The sequence below is a fragment of the Cebus imitator genome, unplaced genomic scaffold, assembly GCF_001604975.1.
Source record: "Cebus imitator isolate Cc_AM_T3 unplaced genomic scaffold, Cebus_imitator-1.0 Scaffold43, whole genome shotgun sequence".
NCBI lineage: Eukaryota > Metazoa > Chordata > Mammalia > Primates > Cebidae > Cebus > Cebus imitator.
The window spans coordinates 688,050-710,546 of record NW_016107358.1 but is presented as its reverse complement, the minus strand read 5'-3'; the positions used below and the strand labels follow the sequence as shown (position 1 = coordinate 710,546).

General features: G+C 35.0%; 1 protein-coding gene across 3 annotated transcripts in view; it reads right to left on the bottom strand.

Moving 5' to 3' along the window:
• Nucleotides 1–22,497, bottom strand: part of CCDC50 (coiled-coil domain containing 50) — a 66,111-nt gene that overhangs the window by 2,217 nt on the left and 41,397 nt on the right. For 2 of the 3 annotated variants that reach the window (XM_017526627.2, XM_017526628.2), the window contains 7 exons: nucleotides 17,926–18,043; nucleotides 12,703–13,230; nucleotides 7,962–8,077; nucleotides 7,508–7,552; nucleotides 7,306–7,410; nucleotides 5,416–5,495; nucleotides 522–628 (listed from right to left, as the gene is read on the bottom strand). In XM_017526627.2, the coding sequence (XP_017382116.1) occupies nucleotides 522–628; nucleotides 5,416–5,495; nucleotides 7,306–7,410; nucleotides 7,508–7,552; nucleotides 7,962–8,077; nucleotides 12,703–13,230; nucleotides 17,926–18,043 (1,099 nt within the window). The remainder of the gene's footprint in view (nucleotides 1–521; nucleotides 629–5,415; nucleotides 5,496–7,305; nucleotides 7,411–7,507; nucleotides 7,553–7,961; nucleotides 8,078–12,702; nucleotides 13,231–17,925; nucleotides 18,044–22,497) is intronic. The other variant, XM_017526629.2, reaches the window with a different exon arrangement.

Sequence of the window (22,497 nt, the reverse complement as noted above, 5' to 3'; positions counted from 1 at the left end):
GTTCAAGACCATCCTGGGATGACATGGTAAAACACCATCTCTACAAAAAGTACGGAAATTAGCTAAGCATGGAGGCACGCACCTGTAATCCCAGCTACTTGGGAGGCTGAGATGAAAGGATCACCTGAACCCGGGAGGTGGAGGCTGCAGCGAGCCGAGATCATGCCACTGTACTTTAGCCTGGGAGACAGAGTGAGACTCTGTCTCCAAAATATATACATATATGTATGTATGTATGTATGTATGTATGTATGAATCTGATGAAAGCTGTTGCGTTCTTTGTAGAGGAACATGTAAATACACAGAATATCTTACATTCAATTTAGGGTGCTCTGTTTTCTGTCTTTTTTTGTTACTGTTTTAATAAATGACAAGTGATATAACAACCTGCTGAGGGGAGAATAACTTATTTTTCCACCCTAGCGGTCAGAACACAGAATTTGATGTTTCCACTATAACATGAGGCTTGTAATATATTATATATAAAAGATCCTAAACTTGACCATACATACTCTCCTTACCTTTATGAGAGGACTCTGATTTTGGGAAATGCCGTGTGGAACTCTGCTGGTTTGTAAAATGAGTGTAATCCAAATCTTCACCATCTGTCATGATAGGTGGTGGTGGCCTAAAAGGAAGCCAGAATTTAAAGAGGCATTCTAAGTAATGCTTTACTACAACGCCGCCTTTCACTGGACTGAAAGTTAAAAACATTTTCTGATGAAATGAAAATCCAAAATGCTTCAGAATTCACATTGTAGCTCTTGGACAGTTGCATGACCTTGAATAAATTATATTACTGTTCCTTTGTTTCGATGCATATCATTCAATTAAAACAAGTAACTCCTTAACAACTAATGCATGTTAGGAACTGTGCTAGATAAAGATTAGTGAGATGTGACTGCTGCCATTTATAAGAAATACTCTTTTTCTTTACCAAGTAAAAGAAAAAAGAAGAGAATAAAGAACAGAAAAGAAGTAATAAAGTCAAGGAAAAAAGAGGAAGGTAGGAGACAGACAAGGAGGGAGGCAAGGGAAGCAAATTTCATGAGTAACGTTCCTTTATCCACTAGGTGGCAAAACAGATCTTAATACATTTGCAACTTCAATGCAATACATTTCAACATTTTATGGCAAAAAAAAAAATGTTAAAAAAAAAAAAGATAAAATTTTTACTAAACTTTTTATTAACTACTCAGTACTGACTTATGCAAACGTGGCATTGAAGCAGAAAACCTCTCATTCTTTTTCTTACTTCCCAAAGGTGTACTCAAAGTTTGCACTAAAGCATAACATGAGATTAAGATTTATCAAATGTACAGGCCATTTTGCACAATTATATGTAAAATACAGAAGGCATAAGTATTCTGAGGTTTGTAAATTTATAGTCGGTTTGGTACAATGGGCTCTGTCATGTAAAAATAAGAGCAAATGTTTTCAGATTTTTTTATCTTGTCCCTAAGCAGTAAGTCTTTCCCTGGATGTATTCAGCAGCCAGAAGAGGTCAGCGTGGGATGTAAATTGGTATATGTACTGAGGACTATGCTACAGGTTCTACACAGATTATCTCAATTAACTTTCAGGACAAGTGTATATGCTATCATATACATATTTCAGAGTCAGATTAGGTTAGATAAGGTAAATGATCTGTCCATGTTCACACAGCTGTTAAGTGGCAGACCCAGGCCTCAAACTCAACTGGATTTTAAAACCAGTGTTCATAACTACTCTATTATGCTCTACTACATAGGTGTATATTTTTATGAGGAGCTGCATCATCTGCATACAAGACTATATGTATATGAGTGCATTTGCATCTTAGATTTCCATAAGTACACTTTCATATGTATCTGTACTTATACTTTCAAATATCATTTCATGCATTTGTTATACGCATATAAGTAATGTGAACACAGTGAATAATGTAGTAGTTTTCTTATTTTTATTTTTAAACCATTTGTTTATAAATATTGGAAATTAAATGGTGTTTTTCTCCAATACTGACATTTATAATTCCTATCTTTAAAAAATAATGTAAGACTTGGTAGAAAACCTTTAGGATTAAAGAAATTAGCTTCGAAGAGCAAATAAGTGTCTTAGGAAGTGACTCAAGACCAAAAAAAACAGGGGTGGTAATTAGAATGATCCAGTCTGCCCTTCACTCTTTTATTAATGTCATTAGGCAGTCAAAAAATCAGAAAGACAGAAGATGGACTCACAAAAACAATCCATGATTATTGCCTCACCATCAACTCATATCATCAAGGAAAAGTATGCTAAAGTTATGAAACAAAGCACAGGATATGCCCACAAGTCTTCTAGCATGTCCATGTAAAGATAAACAAATCAATCTAGAATGTCTTCAGTTCTCTTAAGTGTTCTCATAAGTTCTGTTCAATTTCCGGTTATGCAGAGAACAAATCTTGGTTTACTGCTGTCAGGAGTCCTAACAAATTATTTTGTTACACCAGAGACAATTGTTTTAAAGTTAAGGACATTTAAGTTCAGAGTTAGAAAAATCTTACTAACCAACACTTTATTTTATAGTTTTATTGTATTAAGATTGCCTGTTTCCTACTGTTCTCATGAAATAATTTACACCTTTACCTTAAGAATATAGCCAAACACTTTTCGGAATTCATTTCTTTAAGAAACCCTCCTAGACACCTAAACCAGGATGTCTCCCCATGTTCTTATCATCTTGTATTTCTCATTCACAGCACTCAACACAATCAAAATAGTTACTTGGATAATTATTTGTTTAGATTATAAACTCCTGAGAACATGACAGAGTTCATTCTTACTGATTGACGTGTACCCCAATTATGCGTGAGCCAATTATTAGGGTGCTCAATAAATACCTGATAAATAAATGGAGACAAACGTATTTCACATTCATAAGGATGCACAAGGAATAAAATGAGATTTATAAAATATTTAATTTTTCTAAGAAAAAAAATCCAAGTAAAATAACAAATAATATTACCAGTATAAAACCATGTAGTTGAAACAATCTGGAATTCAGATTGCTAAGTTATTCTCTATTTCCTTATAAACAGTGAAAAACTTCTTTCAACAGTGTTTTGTAGTTCTCCTCACAGAGACCTTCACCTCCTTGGTTAGAAGTATTTCTAGGTATTTTGTGTGCGGTTATTGTAAATGGGATTGAGTTCTTGATTTTCAATTCTCAGCTTGAACCTTACTGTAATATAGAAATGCTACTGATTTTTGTTTTTGTTTCCTGAGACTATGCTTAAGTTGTCTGTCAGGTCTAGGAGGTCATAGATGACATAATTAAATAGAAAAGCACTCTATGCTCATGGGTTGGAAGAATCTGTGTTATTAAAATGTCCATACTACACAAAGCAATCTACAGATTTGACAAATTCCTATCAAATTACTAATGTCATTTTTTTGGAGATTTTTTTTAAAAACCTATTTAATTCACATGGAACCGAAAAAGAGCCACATAGCCAAGGCAATCTTAAGCAAGAAGAACAAAGCTGGAGGCATTGCATTACCAGATTTCAAACTATACAAGGCTACTGTAACCAAAAAGGCATGGTACTGGTACATAACCTGACACAGAGACCAATGTAACAGAATAGAGACTCCTTGAAATAAAGCTGCACACCTACAACCAAGGGATCTTTGACAAAGTTGACAAAAATAAACAATAAGGAAAGGACATCTTACTCAAAAAATGGTGCTGGGAAAACTGGCTGACCATATCCAGAAGAATGAAACTAGACCCATACCTCTCACCAGAGACAAAAATTAAGATTGATTAAAGTCTTAAATTCAAGACCTTAAACTATAACATTTTAGAAGATTCTAACCAAAAAGTATATATTCTGATATTAGTTGTGCAAGGTATCTACATATGGCAAGATATATAAGCTTTAATTGTTAACTATGAAAATACAGGTTTCATAAAATTCTTATTTTTTGTTTTGTCATATATACAATCCTAAAGTGACACTTAAAGACACATACTCCACTGAAGTAAAAACAAAAATTTCTGCTCTACTAGCTTTAAGTCACTTTTCATTCATTTACAATAGCCATTTTTAATACAGGATCATTTAATTATTCACTTTCAATATGCCAAATATTTCTAAAGTATCTATCACATTCCAAAAACTTGTTTCAGACTTTAATAAACCATCTTAAGAAACCATCCAAGACTGTTCCATCATATATGCTGTCAACAGTATTAGTATTCTAAAGAAGCCATGGATTTGAAGACTGCAGAATAAGCCTCAGGATGATTTAAATTCATTTGACTAAAAAAGGAATAATAATCCAGATGTATGTACTTACTGAGAACAGATTAGCTGCTGCTTCTTTTACTTGGATACTTTAGGAATGTACTAACCTATATAGTTCTAAAAAAAGGTTTGGCAGGTGCTTAACCAAAAGCTACAACAGAAACAGATTTTATATAACTAGACAGAATATGCCACTATTGTTCTCAGAGCAATACAAATCCAATGTAATTTGCTGAAGGGTTTTTATCTTCTGAAAGCAAATGAGTTTTAAAATAGAGGATTAGTTTCTAAGGACACTAAATACACTCACTAGAAGGAAACAAATCTAGGAGCTTAAGTGTGGGCAATGAGTGGCACCAATAGTGTCAATTATTCAACGAAATAAATGTTACGTTTTAAGAATTATAAATATTACTAATCAGAAACAAAATTCAAATTTGAATAATTCTGAGTTTTCAAAATGTTAAATTTAGTATTACTTCTTTTTGTTTTTTAACGTTTTTTTCTTCACATTCCAATCATGTTTAAGGCAACCAAAAGCAATTTTTGTAAAAAAAGGTTACTTCCAAAGAGACTTAAATGTTGACAACTTGAGGCAGAAAGACAACAGCTGCTCCATAACTATTACCCATGACTGTTTGGGATAAATCAGAAAGTATGTACACCATAGCCACAGCTATTTGTCTAGTGGGATTTAGACAGTCTGCAAGGATTCAAGATTTTGTCAAGGACACTGAGATTCACAAAGAAATGAGTTTGAGCATGTGTAAATGTCATGGACACATCAGTGTGGCTATAAAACCCAGTAGAAATTTAAAACATGAAATTTTACTTAGGAAAAAGATCACTCTCCTTCTCCAAGCTAAAAGCCTAACTTCAGTGAACGCAGAGTTAAGAATTAGTCCTAACAAAAAGTTACGTCCTTCCTTATCCACCTCAACTTTTGTAAAATATCTGATTTGATGTGTGCAACCCAAGACAGAAAATAAAGTTTGAAAATAACCCTGAAGGTCTTGACACTACCTCACAAATGCAGACTTTTGGATCTTTTCTCCAAAATACAAATACTCTTCTCAGGCACCTGTCATCTCCTTACTCACCCCGAAGTCAACTTCCTCATTTTCCTTTTCAGGTGTCATCTTACCGTGCTGGCCTTTCATTCTTAGAACGATGAGATTCATCACTCTCTTTTGACTTTGAATGTGTTGCTTTAGCTGTTTTTGGCTATAGACAAAAATACAAACAAACAAAAATAATGCACACAGACAACCCAGAATCATCAAACAAAGAGACAGATTAGGTTTAGAAAGTATGTTAATCATGCCAAGCTCTCCCTTAGTAATTTCAGATTAATTATATTTAGTTGAACAATATAAAATATTTTTATATATGGCCACTGAGAGGTATAAAACTTATAGTCACAAAGGTATACTTTGGACCTACATGGAAGGTGTGTTTAGCCGACTCATCTGACAGCCTTTGAGCAGCCAGAGAAATGGGTTAAACACACATAAACACACTTCCCTACTGCTTGGCCACTGATTATTAACATAATACCTACATAGCAGCTGACAAGAACTAGGGGACGCCCAGAGTCTACGAAATCCAGGTTTGTACACTCAAACTTACTTCCACACACCTGGTCTTAGGCTGATTTCCAGCCAGTCAACTGAGGCAAATTCAAGTCCACTTTTCCAAGAGTGGAAATGTACTGGCACTAGTTATAAAATAAAAATTACAGAAGCCATGGTACTTGCTAGAGATGTGGCCATTGCCCTCTGACCTGCTTGATATGTAATCCTTCTCTTTCCTAGTTAAGGTAGCAAAGAATCTGAGTAACTCCTGGGCAATTATGTGTGGCATAATTTATTTAACAGAAGTATTTGGGAATCGTTAACTAAAACAATATTTTAGAAAAAAATCCTGAATTACTGAACTAGGTAAAAGAGAGAGCTAAATACATATAATCCGTATGAGAATAATACATTCATTGTTTTTAGACTAATACGTGGGTAACTGAGCAACAGGAAAGAGTACAGCAATACTATTAGCAAGGTTTCTACACCTTCTTTTTCCTCACAACCATTACTGAGACTATGAAGTGGAATCAGAAACCCAATGGAGGAATTTGTTCAAGAGGGACCAGTGCTAAACACCAACTGCATCAGGTATACACAACGTAGGTTTTGTTCTTCTGGGTCTACCATAAACTCCCTCCTTAAAAATCCTGCATTGTACGAATTCTGTCCCTATTTGTCTGCTCTATTCCCACCTAGTTTGACCTTCTATTTGTTAGCTGTCTACACTTTGTCTTCCTCTCTAAATTATACACTACTATCAGGAAAAATTGTCTTTCCATGTAGTTCCAAAGTGTTGCCTTGTGCGCTGTCACTGATGAGTAAAATCTGCTAAACTGAAACTTCCAACTACGGCATACAGTATAAAATTATAGCAAAATGAATTGCAGTAACTACTTATTTTGTCCACTATTTCTGATCAATGAGGGGAAAGGTAACAGTCCAAATTTATGCTAGATAGGTCTTTCACTGTGACATAAGTAATAATTGTTGGTGATAAGTATGTATATTTCAGTCTGCCACAAACCACATTACGTCAAAGGCAAGAGAAACAAGTACATGATAGAGATGGAAGATAATATAAACACAAAGGGCAGAGAGGGGAAGATAAGGTCATTGAGGAAAATATGAAAGCATGTGAAAATGCTACATTCTTCTATAATCAAAGTACTGTATATGAAAACTAAGACTGTTCATGACCAGAAGCACTTGCACTTCAGTCGGTCTTAAAGGGAATAGAATGAGTTTTCAATCTTAGCAGTAACTTTTTACATAGTTATTTTCAAACTTCAGTGATTTTTCATGGTGATGCAACCTTCACAAATCAGATTCACATACGCAATACAGATAATTTATATATCCATATATCCTAAATATATTTGCAGAGTTTAACTTAAAGGAAAAGTCCCCTTTTCATTTCTTATTTCTAATTAGAAAACAAACAAAACATACTCTACCTTCCACTCAGGGTCTTGCTTTCTTTTGTCCAAAGATGATTTCTCCCGCTCCTTGGCTTTTTTATAAGCTTTCTTTTCTTCCGCCATTAGAAGTCGAGCGATTTCCTAAACAAAATACAGTCAACATCACTAATTGCAGAGCTGCAGACAGAAATATACGGGGATATTTCCAAAGAATTATCAGCTAAATTCATTAACTTACTTCATCTTGAGCTACTTGAGCGGCTCTCATGTCCACCTGGGTAGCCTATGATTATTGAAAATACAAAAACAAAGAATTTAATTGGAATCTATGTTGCCTATTTTTAATATCTTGTATATAATAAGCTGGTTTATGAAAATAATTGTGATTCATGTTCCTGAGGTTGATAATCAGTTGGTATGCTTTCACCAGCCAGAGCAGGAGCTCTTTTTATCAAATCCTCCAACAGGGTCATGGAGAACAATCATGGAGAGACGGGGCTATGGACTTCATTGTTAATCCTTACTCACCAAGCAAAACTGGATAATTCTATTCCGATTGCCTTGATTTTTCCACTCATAAAAAAGGCTTCTTAATTGATAGAGGACTATTAATATAATCTCAAGACTGGCTGAATTCAGAAAAAAAAAATATCCATCAATATAGCTAAACTTTTGCCTTAAAATGTGCTCACCAGAAGTTCTTCTTCTTGTAGTTTTCTGGCAATTTCAGCATCATACCATTCCTGATCCCTGTGGGTCACTCGTGATGCAGTAGATATAGCTTCTTTTGTTGTTCTTGGCTTCATTCCTTTTAAAAAAAACAAAAAACCTCAATGTAATAAAACAACTGAGAATGTTTTCAGAGAAGTTACAAAATTTAAGATAGAGAAGATTTTCTTTAGTAGCTAACAATGACAATATTACCTCTACTCCAGAATTCAGTGTGGGGTGCACTTAAAATATTTTTTTGCCCTAGGAATGGAAGTGGCAATGTAGATAATGCATACATTTAAACAAAGATATCTAACCAAACCTGCCTGGTAAAAACTCCCCTCTCACATAGTTTTTGCAACAGCAGAAAATTATGTAAGTTGCAAGTGAGGACCTGGAAAATACAAAGTGAAAAAAAAAAAGTCACTGAAAATAAAAAGAATTTAAAGAAAAGCAAATTACAGAGTCAGAGTTTAAAAGAAGCTAAGCTGTCAAGGATGGAGGGGAGGAAAGGCTTCCTCCCATTTACCTCAGCCTGCATACTTATTACTTCAGAAGGAACAGAAACAGCATCACCTGGTAGTCATGTGATGACACCTGTTAGCCAAGCAGTGGCCCTACCATGGCTTTTGCTCTGAGAGTCAATAAACCACTTACTTTAGATCTTCCCCACAGCTTTGATCAGATTGATGGCACTGTTAAATTTTAGGGACAATATAACATAAGAGCTATATTGAGGGCACAGTGACCTCAGAGTTCTCTTCCAATTTATTCCTATAAAGCAATTCTCGCTTTAAACTTTTACTCAACAGTGTGAGTGTATTATATTCAGAATTAATAGAAATTTTGAATACAGTAAACAAGATTACTCATCTGAAATAGTTCATTTCAGTAAATTAACTATTCAAAGGAGAAGGAAAATGTACTCCTGATTGTCTGTCTGTCTATACCAGAGGCTGTCAACCAGGGCTATATAGCAGAATCACATGAGGGTGCTTTGAATACATATAAAAAGATCTGTCCCAACCCCCAGGGATTCTAAGTTAAGTGGCCTGGGTGTAACCTGTCCTTGGGTAAGTTTGTTTTAAATCTTCCCAGTTGATTCTTACTTGCAATTAACATTGGAATCACTGGTTTAATGTATTATGTCCATTAAAATTACTATAAATTAAAATAATTTTTATAAAAATGTTTCACATTTGACTCACTTGCTATTAATTTTTGTAAAAAGGAAAGAAAATAAAATACAATTAAATACTGGGCAAATGATGAGAATTTAAGTATTCTGTGAAGCCTATTTCTGTACAACTTTCAACCTGGCTTCTGTGGCTTCTGAAGCCATAGACTCAACATCTGTCTTTCCTACAAAGACAGACTAGTAAACCTGGCTTTCTTAGCTTCAGACCTAATAGAACCTGATTGCACAGACCACTTCAAATCATCTCTACAGCTACAGAGTCTTATGCTAGGCTGGGCTTAATCTAGATTTCCGAGTGGTTTGCGACAGCAAAACAAACAATGGCATACTCTCAAGAGTGGACCATCTGTAAACAGAATATAAATCTCCCTGAGTTATTTAGCTTAGTCACAACTAGGAAAATTTCAGAAAAAATGAAATTAGATAAGGAACTCAGTACTGGGCAATGTCAGTGGATAAGAGAGTCTGCCATACACACACACACACACACACACACACACACACACCCACACCCACACCATATTCCAATTTACAGAAAAAAACGCTAGTTGAATAAGCAGCCCAAAGCCTAATTAAGGATTATGGAACATGCCTAGCTCCTTCACTTTTGCCATCAGTGAAATAATAGAGTGGAACGTGCTCAAATTTCAAGAGACCAAATTTTCTCCACTATTATGCCTCCTAAGGTAAACCACAGAATTAGCCAAGAAGATATTTCACTTTAAATTTTATTAAAGACACATTGTTTTAAATTCTGCCAAAGACAAGATTCCACTGAACAGTCTAATTGGTTTGACAGGGTGATAAGACTGTAACCTCTGGCAGTTAAAAAGAGAATGATGACTTAGTAAGAGTCAGAATCTGAAGGAGTATCTCTCAGTTCCAAATATTTAGAGGGGAAACAGTTTATTTAAACCCTTGATGTATCGCTGGAATGTGTACATCTCATTAAGCAGAAAATTCCCACAGCTTGGAATACTAAATTTCTGCATTGTCAGGATGCCCATTCTCTGCAGTGTCCTCTAGACCTAAGGTGACAAGAATTTTTTTAAGGATATAGAAAAAAAAAAACTCAAAGATAGTGCAGTGTAAGGCCATCATTTAAGAAAACAAAGAAGTCTAAAAAGTTTTTTAATGTAATTAACTGAAGGAAATTAAGGAACGAGTTTCCCGAATCTCAGTATGCTAAACAGACTCTGGAAATTAGCTTTCAAAAAATCGAGTGAGTGGTATTTTCAAGTTCCATATATATCTTTATGTAACACCTCCTTGCCTTTTTCTGTTCATCATCCTTCGGTTTGAGAACACAAGAACATCCCTAAATGTACACAAAACTTCAACCTTAAATAAATTTACAGAATAAAATTGTTTAAGTATTGATATCAAGATAACTTTATTCTGAGCTTGGAATAAGGTAAAATAATAGCTTCTTTTTTATATCATGTAAGAATATTTGTAATAAACCAGCCTGACATTTAGGGAATGTCAGTATATTTGACTAACAATTCACAGCAGAACAGTGCAAATATTTTATGGCCCTGTGAGTTTAGAAGTTAACCTGCAGAAAATGATAAGCTGTTAAGAATTTATAATCTAATAGAGATGTAACTCTGAAAGGTTAGGTACCCACTGCCCTGGAGAAAGTTACCTATTTTATACTTAATTTAAAATTTTATTTTGCGTTCCTTTTCAGCTGATTCTATTAATGCTGCTCTCTGCAAACGCTCTTCGAACCAGCTCCCTGTCATCCTGATAGTTTCTTCATTATTAAGTTAAATATTACTTTGGTCTGTCCTAACAACTTTAAGAACTATGCTTTTACAACCGCAAGAATAGATGCCACTACCAGTAATTATATTATAATGTAATCCTCTGATCTAGTCCAGTGAGTTACAAAATCAAATGCCTACAAAGGCTAGCAAGGTAAAGTGTAAAAAGCAAGCTGAATATAAAATGATAGACGGGAATCAGCTCGTGTTGTAGTCATTTTAATATCTGCCTGGTAGCACTGTTTTTCAATCCCTTGTACTGGCAAAATAAAAAGCAAAACAAAACATTTGCAATTCCAGTAGTGGAGCCTGTGAGTCAGTGTTTAGTGTCAAGCTTCCTAAGCCTATTTAAAATATCCTGGGGCATAACTAAAAGCCATTAAAGCCTACCTAGCCTTCAGGGCACTCTTGAAAGTCAGATTCACAGAAGCAGAACCCTAAAGGTCAGTGTACAACCATTCTTCCTCCATATTTTCCCCACACCTTTGGAAGTCCAAAATGTCTTTCTAAAGCTGAAAATGGTATAACTTCCTCATAAACCTACTCAAGATAGCTTATATCATACTTTCCTCTATTTTTCCACAGCTCTTTGTTAAAGTCTCCCTAACTAAGTGTATCTTATTTGGAATTGTTTACATACCCATCTTTTTGGTTGAAATCCAAGTACAAAACCTAAGACAAGAATATTTGTGGCAGCTACTCAGAACGGCTTCATGAACTAAATTTTAGTTTTCTGCCTAACCACGTCCTTTAAATAACATGACAGGAAAAGCCAACTTCACCCGAATCTACAACCTAGAAACAAGTTCTCCGACCACAAATAGAACTTGACTGGCTCCTTGGTATTATGATTTCTAGTGCTACATCCACATACATGGAAAACATCACTTCAGCAGTTTATAGAAAACAGAGCCATTACTGTGTCAATGATGGACTTCTGAGTTAAGCTTCAGGAGTGCCAGAAATTTGAGGGTTACCTGTAATATTTACCTCATTCCTATATAGGTACCAAGAACTTACCTGTACTGACACTTTAGAACACCTACTGTGGAGTTAGAGCTGGAGAAAGTGAGAGCATAAAAAGTAACTTACTGCAATGACTTTAAAGTTCCTAAGAATCTACCTCCAGATCTAAAACATGCCCAAACTGCCAGGCCTCACTCCAGAGATGGTAACAGATGTGAAACCCAGAAATTTCCATTTCTAGCTAACAGCTGATTTTGATGAAAATGAACCGAGACATATTATTTGAAAAATACTTTCTTAAAAGACTGCCTATCCAACTCCTCATTTTACAAATGAGAAAGATGAAGTCTAAAAAACATAGTATTTCCAGCTCTATTAGCCTTTTGGTTAGGCAAATACTATCAAGACAGGCTCATCAGCTCTTCTGGGTTCACTGAAGTAAAACCAGAAATTCAGGAGTTTTGATTTAGTATCAGAATCTTTGATATGCAGTCTTGGGAAATGAAGAACTGTATCTGGAATGGTTACCTCTAATACAACCTGGGCCTGGAAGAACTCTCGAAGGAATCAGTGCATTCTCACACAAGGGAAAAGTTACAAATATTTTCCTGCCTCTTACAGACCTGAGATTAAGTGTGTACCTTTTATAATATATTGCTCTAGGATTCGTTTCAAAGTCATGAGCACAAACTTGAGAGAAAGAAAGGCTGCTTAAGATACTTATTAAATTCATTGGTTTGCAGGTATAAACATGATACCAGGACTTCCATCATGACTGTCCTCTTTTACCTGGGTCGTGGAGGTGGAGCTGCTTCTCACGCTCTGAGAATGGAGGAGTCCTGGGCCTGTGGCTCCTTTTTCTGTGCTCACCTTGCCCATGGTCCCTCCCATATACAATTTCCTTGCAGTGAAGCCCTGTTTTTTGTGAGGGCTTGGGTGAAAGTCGGTCTTGGTGTTGAGAATGTTTTTCCCAATTTCGAGTCTGATGGTTACTCTTAGCCTCCCAGTCATCATATTCAGTGCTCAGAAACACTTCACCACTGATTGTGGGAAGTGGAGGTCTCTGGAGCCTCTTCTGAGTGGATCGTTTCCTTTCATGCTGCTGACTGTTCATTTGGGGATTGTCCCTCATTGTGCCCCAGCTAGAGGATGACAGAGATCTCTCTGATGAACAATGCTGTTCTGGCTCTTCCAAGTTCTCCAGTGGATGTTCTGGTTTCTCCTTCTTCTGCTTCACAGTCTTTCCATCTCTTTGGAGTCTACAAGGTCTTGAGAATCCAGAACCCAATTCCCTGGCCCTCCTTGACCTTGATTGGTCTGAGTGGAGGCAGAGGAGTGTGAAAAATAAAAATGCAAATTAATTTAATGAGAGTATGAACTCATTACACGGGGGAGAGTCTGGGCCCCAGTTTAGGACACTTTAAAAATGGAGAAAACTGCTTTTTCGAATTAATAAATTGAGAAGAGGGGATGAGAATTACTGAAACAGTCCATGCATACCTGAAGAATTCTGGACACACAGCCAAAAAGGTAAGAAACTAAAATTAAGCGAATCAAATGTGAAAGAAGAACTTGATCATGACTAGGTATACCTAACAATACTTTAATATTTGCCAGTTAACAAAAATTATAGCTATTAGAGATTAAGTTATATTCATAAACCAATTTGAAACTAGTATAGAATAAAAAGTAGAGGTGGAGTAATCTTGTAAAACAAAAAAATTAAGCTTTGTAATTTTAGACAGAGGCTTTCAAACATTCTTATTGGAAATGCCAACAGAACTATATCAGAGTATTGCTAGTTTCTCTGAGTTCAGAGAAATGATCCACAGATTTTTATATTCCTCTATTTGCCAACTTTATGTGGTCAGAGCAAACATACTCAGTCACTTCAGAAAACAGCCCTCTATTACAATTCAATGTAAAAGAGGATCAAGTAGACAAGAACTTTGGAGTTCATGACCCTATTATCTTTAGATAACTCTTTTCTCAATCTTAGTTGAAACTTGACAAGGAAAAAATTTAAAAGGGTTGCCCTGATGGAACAAAAATTTGTATAAAAATAACAACATATGTTAAATATATGTCCCCAATTTTAACACAAACTTCAAAAACAGCACAGATACAGTGCTTATTCAGGTCTTTTTTAGGCACAAGTATACCATAAACACAAAGGCAGCAAATTAATATGCACTTTGCAAGAATATACTGATCTTAACATTTTCTAGAACTTTTTACTATGTTTCTGAAATAACAAAAAAATTCCACTTCCATGGAAAATTGCTAAAATAGCCAAGATTCCCCACTGGAATCAACCACTTGCTGAATGCATTTGAAAGAGCTACCATAAGTTGAAGAGATGTAAAGAAAATAAAAAACTTACAGGTTTTCTTTCTGTTTCATTTGATACTAACCTGATAAAGGAATAGAGCAAGAAAGAAATATGTGCTAAATGTTCCAATGATGCCATAAGTTTCCATTAAAAACCTCAAATTCTTTCCTCTTGAGCTTTCCAGAAGAAAGCTTGCTTCCAAAGATAAATCTAAATTAAAATTTGTTTTCTCAATAGTCTGTAGAAGTATTTATCTTCATCGTTGTGTTTTACATAAAATCAAAAGTGAAACAGAACAATTACCCTATGATAAAAAAATAATCCACTCTTTTAAGCAGACTATTAAGCCTGTCATGAAAACTGAGAAAGAATCAAGTGACTACTGCTGTAACTTAATATAATAAAGACCAGCTACCTAAATGATGACCATATCCAGGGAACAATGGTTTACAGTGTTACCAAAAATGTGCTCACTTAGAATTGCAGAAGTGAAGTCCACCTTCTAGCTCAAAAGACACAAAATGGTTTGGGTTCTGACAGTGAATTTGTGATGTTATGATTTTTAATTCCTTCTAAATAATTAATATTCATATTTTTACTTTTAGGAAACATGTTGCAGGAATTATTACAGAGCTGTTTCTACATTTTCACAGAACTGGCTGGAAAAATTTATTCTCTAATAATAAATGTGTCTGCTGTGACAGCTTTAAATCTTGGGACAAAAAAGATGAGGTGGGGAATCTGTCTGAATGCTTTAAAATCACATATAGTTGATTGAGACTTGTATGCTTCTTGAGACCAAGTTACTTGGCAAATATAACTTACTCCATCACTGCCAATACATATATATGTATTATGTATTGCATATACATAATATGTATACATAATATATGCCAATACATAATACATATATATGTATACACACACATACACACACATATATATATATCTGCATTTTATGTGTGCCTCCATGTTTGGCTTTCAAAGTAAGATAGAAATGCAAAATATTACATTATACACATATAACATTGATATATGTATAAACAGTAAGCACTTCACCAAAATTGAATTATTTGATCTTCTCAACATCCAAATGAAGGATTTACTTTTGTAATCTCCATTTTAATTATTTAGTACATAACTTCATTAAAATTAATATTGTTCTAAGGAAGGGAGAGGACTTGAACCAGTCTTATGACTCTAAACACCATGACTTTAAAAAAATTACTAATATGACTGCAATAAGAGGCTTTGAAAGAAAAACATGGATTCACTAATAAGTAATATTTATCATTTAAGAGCTGATATAAATTTGACGAATGTTTTACACAATTTCAAATTTGTAGAAAACCTATAATCATTCTAATAGATAACGTATTAAAGTTCAAGTTACATAAAAGCTGAAATATTGGCCATTTCTATAATGATGTACTGTGATTACTATGCAAGTAAGGCAAAAATCAAGTAGATACACAAAGACATGCAGAGAAGTATAATTAAAGAATATCCCAGATGTGTTGGGAAAGGACCAGTGCAAAGAACAGAGGATTGCTTTGTAAATATGAGCTCAACTGTAATATAGTTTCTGTGGAACTGAACTTGGTCTAACACAAGGGCATATTAATGAGGACCCCACCTTCAACAATATACAATCTCCCAACAACACAGCTGAGGCAACAGAAATTCCAGTATTTACACACATGTGCTCAAGAGGTCACCATTTCCTGTTCCTCAATACTACCTTCAAAGTCCCTCTCTCCCCAAAGAAACAAGCATATATGCCACTCTCTACAAATTTATCAGAGTAATTAAAATAAACATAAAATACTTTGAAAAACTTTTATGTGTTCCTGAAAAACCATTGAATTCTTAACATAGTCTCCTGCCCTAGAGAAACAAGTCAGGATGATAGTACTCTGGTCAAAAAAACAGGTTTGAGTCTCAATTCAAGTCAGCATAAGGCTTTAAGAGGGGAAGGCTAAAATTAATTCTTTAATGCATTTAATTACTTGTCATCCTAATATTTTTATATTTTGAATAGTTTAAAATAGTAACATTTACAGTGAATATATCTCCAAAGCAGAACTTTTTAAAAAGGGGAAAAAAACTAGACCACATTTCTAGATTTTACATTGAAGCTGAAGAGCAACACTTTACTTTCTGATCTTTAGTACAGCAAAATGTGGCGATAATTTTTCTTTTTAAATGACATAATTTATAGTTTCATCAGATAAACCAGCATAAAGAAAATGGCTATCAAAAAAGTGCTGAGTGTTTTACATATGGAAGAAGAACACATCAAGCAATAAATGGAGAATCAGCCTGCTTACTAGAAAGGCCACGGAGCTGAGCTCTACTGATTAAGGTAAATTTAGAGCAAAAAATGTTACTGGGCAAAATTATACTCAAACTATAATAATCCCATCAATATACACTGCTTTCATTCTACTCACTAGAGAAACACATACTTACCTTTTATAATGGAATTACAGAAAAGCAGCTGACAACTGGTTTGCAAGGCCCTTTAAGATCACTGACCTAACTCTAAAAGTTGCCTTTAGGTTTTGTTCACTTGTTATCCTAAGTATTGGTCTTTAAGCTGAATTTAATTAAATACTGACACTTGTAACCATAGGAAAAAGTCTTGTCTTTGACAGATCTTTGAGAAGGACTGAACAATACTTGCAAATACTCATTTCCCAACACATTTTTAAGATAAAGAATCACCACAGCTGCCACCACATCACCATCACCACACTGCAAAGCAGGCACCAGAGAAGCAAACCTGAGGGAATTACTCCTTCAGAAATTATTCTATATGGTAATCAAATAGCAAAGAAAGGATCAAAAAGAAAAAATAAACATGGAAATCTTAAAATTTAATATTGTTTGTCATCAGTAGGCTAAACCATTGGCCTAGGTTTAAAAGACAAGAAAGCATAGAAAAAAACTTTGTTACCCAGGAACTGATGCATGGTATACCTTCTTTATTCATACAACTTTGCTGCTTCAAACAGTACTGCCCAGACTTCTTGAGAAAGCTTAAGTCCAGAGACTCATCCACCATTTTCCACACCCCATTTTTATGTGCTTAGAATATACTAAGTCATTCCAAGTCATTAAAGTTTAAAAAAATGTATGCCAATTCTTACAAAATCATATTCAAATTTTAAGTCATAAAAGTGGCTCTGGTTGTCCAATTAAAGAACGGATAAGGCCGAGAGTGGTGGTTATGCCTGTAATCCCAGCACTTTTGGAAGGTGATGCAAGTGGATAACTTGACGTCAGGAGTTCAAGACCAGCCTGGCCATCATGGTGAAACCTCATCTCTACTAAAAATACAAAAATTAGCCAGGCATGGTGGCACATGCCTGTAATTCTAGCTACTTGGGAGGCTGAAGCAGAAGAACTGCTTGAGACCAGGAGGCAGAGGTTGCACTGAGCCAAGATCACACCACTGCACTGCAGCCTGGGCAACAGAGCAAGGCTCCATATTCTGTCTCACACACACACGAATTTATTAGATTCAAAAAGAATCTTGTCATGTATCTAAATGTACCCAGTGCCTGGGGATAAGAGAAACATTCCCAGGTCTCTAAGGTCACTTTATGGACAAAATTAAAGGAGTGTTTTATGGTTGAGTCTAAGGATAGAACAGATCATGATGCAGGAATTGTTACCTCCATCTTCGTAACAGTAACTATCTGCATAAGCATGGGTTGCAGGAAACTCTGGAAAGTGCTTCTTTCGCTTTTTATCTTCCTGTAATTCCTTTTCTTGCAAAAGACGAGCTATGTCCTGCAAAGACAAGAGAGAATGGAAATATGCATTACCAAAGAACGAACTAACTCCATATGGTAGGGGCTTGACATTTCACTGTCAAGTCTGTATGTGCTCTGTCCATGGCTCTCTAGACTTTCTGACATTAATTTCATGCTCTTCAAATGCCAGATGATTGCTCAACAGGAGTGGCACATGATCTAGATAAGTGAGAGAGGCTTTTTTTTTTTAATTGAAATTTAAATCCAACACAATACAAACCCATACAAACTTCAGTACTTCCTAAAACAGGTTACACAACAGAATTTTTAAAAAATACATATTTGTGGGCCCTTTTTCAAGCTGATGATTCACTAAGTCTAGATGGGGCAGGATATAGTAATCTACAAAACTTTACAAATTATAATTTAATTTTAAAACTTTTGAAAAGAATTTTATGGGAAATTTGATTTAGCTTTGCATTAGAATGCCACTGTCTTAACTGAAAAAGAGAAAACAGTCTTCCTTCTGTCTCCCACTTGCTCATCCCCAGGCAAAATTTTAGCAGTTATTAAATGAGAGGCACTGTGAGGGATAGAATGATGAATAACATTCCATAATGTTCCCAAAAAAGATGATCACCCCTTTATGAAAACAAAAATTTAATAGAAACTTTTCAAAAGAAAACATAACTACAATAAAATTAAATTCTAAATGCCTCAAAAAGGTTAAAATGTCCATGGGACTACAAAAGAAGGAATATTATTTTTGCTTAAAGGAATTAGTACAAGATTTGGCATTGTATTAGGCTTTGAACAAAGAACTGAATTCCAATAGGCAATGTCGAAAAAGAAAACATCAGCGAAGTTATGAACATTTTAATGGGCACCTATCTAAGGAACAGCCAATAGTTCAATTACAACATAAGATACGGAGTGTTGTAGAAAAAGCTGAGGCTAGAAAAACAATCTAAGGCTGGATCACAGGAACTCCTTTTAGACAATCTTAAGAAGTCTGCAATCTACAAGGTAGGGGAAGAAGGGTTACTAAAGGTTTTGAGCTGCATGGTAACAATGTTCTAAATCTGAAGATTATTTCTAGGAAAGCCCGATAAAATAGCCTATAAACTTAAATGCTCACGTATACTTTTAAGGAGAGAAGTCTATCATTATCATCAGATTCTTAAAGGCTCATATAAATATGGGAACAATACTCACTGATACAAATGTTAATAACAATTATTGGTAGTTTGAGGTACCTACTTCTTTATATTGACCATTAATAAGGAATACAAGAAGTACTACATGTTAATGTTGTAACTTTAAAGCAATAATTACTATTCTCCTTCAAATTTTATAAGTCCAAATGAAGAATACACTAAGACGGCAATATACAGCTTAAAAAGAAAATTTAAGTTAATCAATTTTTTTTTTTGTATCTGTGCAGAAACAAGTTGTACACTGAATCTAGGTAAGTTAGCAGTATTTAGCCATATCCTCAGCTGTTTTTTACTATTCATCAAAATAGCCTTACAAATCTGACTTTATGCCAAATACTAACTTAAAATGTACCATTAATACACTTTTACCTGACACATATATACATTTCTTAACAAATAATCTATGTAAATGCCCACGCAATAGTGTCAGACACTAAAGTGGGCACTCACAAAATGTTGCAACTCAGAATGAAAGGTAAAATATAATCCTACTTAACACAAGTATACTTTTCATGAAAAGAACTTTGAATTTCTAAGACTTTGATGGAAAAACTATCCCCGAATCTGAAAGTTAAAATCAATCTCTTTTCCATTTCAAGTCGGCTGTGGTTTAAAGAGACACTGGGAGAGAAATAGCCACTACTAATATGAATTTGAGAGGAATTTCAATTCTCTATCTGTACAATGGGAAGTCTGAACTATTCAATCTTTAAAAAAGCCAAATGTCTTTGACTCCTTAATGTATCATTTTAACAAACCTGTATCTACCAGGTGCCAGTCCCTGTGCCAGATTCTTTAGCTTTGATGTTTTACAAAGTAATGTATCAATCAGGAAGAGAGAAAAGAACGGGACAGACAGCCTATTCTCCAAAAAACTATTATTTGTTACAGAAGAATTTCCCAAATTTCTATAACGTTTACTACATAAGTAGAAAGAAATGTAAACATTCTCCTGAGCTGTATGTTTACTAAGCACCTAAAACTATATTTTCCTAAGTGGTCTGCTTCACAGTAAACAAAAATTTCCCCTGCTATAACTGAGGAAAAAAAATAAAGGAAAACTATCAGATCCACCTTCCAGCAGTAATTACTGAACTATGCTCCACAGACCTGGTAAACATAGCTTTATTAAAATGATACAGTAAGGAGTCAAAGACATTTAGCTTTAAGACTGAATAGTTCAAACCTTCCATTGTACAGATAAACAATTGAAGCTTCCTCCAAAGCTCATATTAGAAGTGACTATTTCTCTCCAGTTTCTCTTAAAACCATGTCTGACTTGCACTGTAAGAGAAAAGAGATTCATTTTAACTTTCAGATTTAGGGGACAGTTTTTCCATCAAAGTCTTAGAAATTCACAGTTCTACTGATATAATTGCTCATAACTGTTTTCCTGCTACTGAATTTAATTCTAATGGATGCACAGTAATACACCATTCTCTCTGTGTAAAAAACCAGGAGAGAAAAATGAATTATGACCCTTCTTTATAATTTATTAGTCAAAGAAAGTGCTTTTAATCAAGTAAAAAAATAATAATTGCCATAATATATCATGCACCTTAGCACCCAAACCTTTTTGCTCTTCTAAGCTCTCAGCTCTTTTCTGAAAGAAAAGGTCTGCTAGGCTTGAGGAAGGAAAGGACAAAAATTTAGTGGAAAACTGCCACTATATTATAGCTGAAGTTTAGTACAAGTCCGTTCTCCCTGCTTTCCAACATTACTATGCAATGAGATCTGTTAGATAATTTTAATATAAAGTAAATTCCCCTGAAACAAGCTAAAGACAGCAATTATTAGTTACAGTACTTGGATGTAGCTAACCAGCTTAGTCACCTTTGACATAAACAATCTCCTTGGTCCTCAGCTTCTTACTGTTAATGGTGCTTCCTTACTGTTAATGGTAAGTCTAGAGCAGCACTTCCCAAGCCTGTTGCTGAGAACACTGGTGTCAAAACTTTCTCCAAAAAAAACACACCTTTCAATAGAAAGCATGTAGCATATCTAACTCTTTAAGATGCACATTAGCAAATTTTAAAACTTTGATTAAAGAAAAAAAAAACACCTGTTATCTTCCTATAACCTATAATTTTCCAAATTTATTTTAGAAGCTTTTGTTTACATTTTTAAAAAACTCAGGTAATTAATGTTCTACATAACATAACTTGGGAAAACAAATCTAAATGAACTCTTAAGCCTTTTTAAGGTCATTGTTAGTTATATTTTAATTAATGAGATAGACTTCTGGGCTAATATGTAAAAATAACCCTGTTCCACAGAAGACTTCCTAGTAAATACGTTAATTGAAATGGGAGTTTACCATCGTATCTGACCTTTCTCTTCTGTTACCCAAGCTTATACAACTCTGGAAAATTGGAAACTATACCCATAAGAAAGGGAACAGTTAAGGATCTCTGGAATACTAGAGAAAGGCAATTTTAATGAAAACATAGACTTAGTGATTCCCTTCAGTGGGCCAGACATGTGCCCTGTGCCAGATTCTTTAGCTTTAAAGAACAGTGCTATGACCAGTAGGGGATTGGTATATAGGGAAATATCCTTAAAGTTCTTATCTTGCTGTGGCTCTAAGAGAAGCATTAATACAAACAAGGTGCAGCGGCACCCAGAGGATCCCCGCACATCTTTCCCAAGTAGATGACAAATGACTGAAACATGGTGTTGAGTTCTTTGAGGTATTTTGGGGGTTTACAGGTTGAGTGAGCATCCCTAATCCAAAAATCTGAAATCTGAAATGCTCCAAAATCTGAAATTTTCTGAAGCACAGACATGATGCTCAAAGAAAATGCTCACTGGAACATTTTGGATTTTGGAGTTGCGGATGATCAACCTGTACATGATTTAGATCATATAAGTATGTAGGGGATTAAGGGTTACGTCTCAAAGTTTTCACCTCTATCCTCCAATGGTACTGCATTTTAAAAAGAGGAAATGTTGAATTTAAAAACAATCAAAAGGTGATTTAAAAAATGTGATTGTCGCCATTGGTACGGTGTAATCCCAGCACTTTAGGAGGCCAAGGTGGGCAGATCCCCTGAGGTTGGGAGTTCGAGACCAGCCTGACCAACATGCTGAAACCCCGTCTCTACTAAAAATACAAAAAATTAGCCAGGCATGGTGGCAGGTGCCAGTAATCCCAGATACTTGGGAAGTTGAGGCAGGGGAATTGCTTGAACCCAGGAGGTGGAGGATGCAGTGAGCTGAGATCACGCCATTGCACTCCGGCCTGGGCAACAAGAGCAAAACCCTGTCTCAAAAA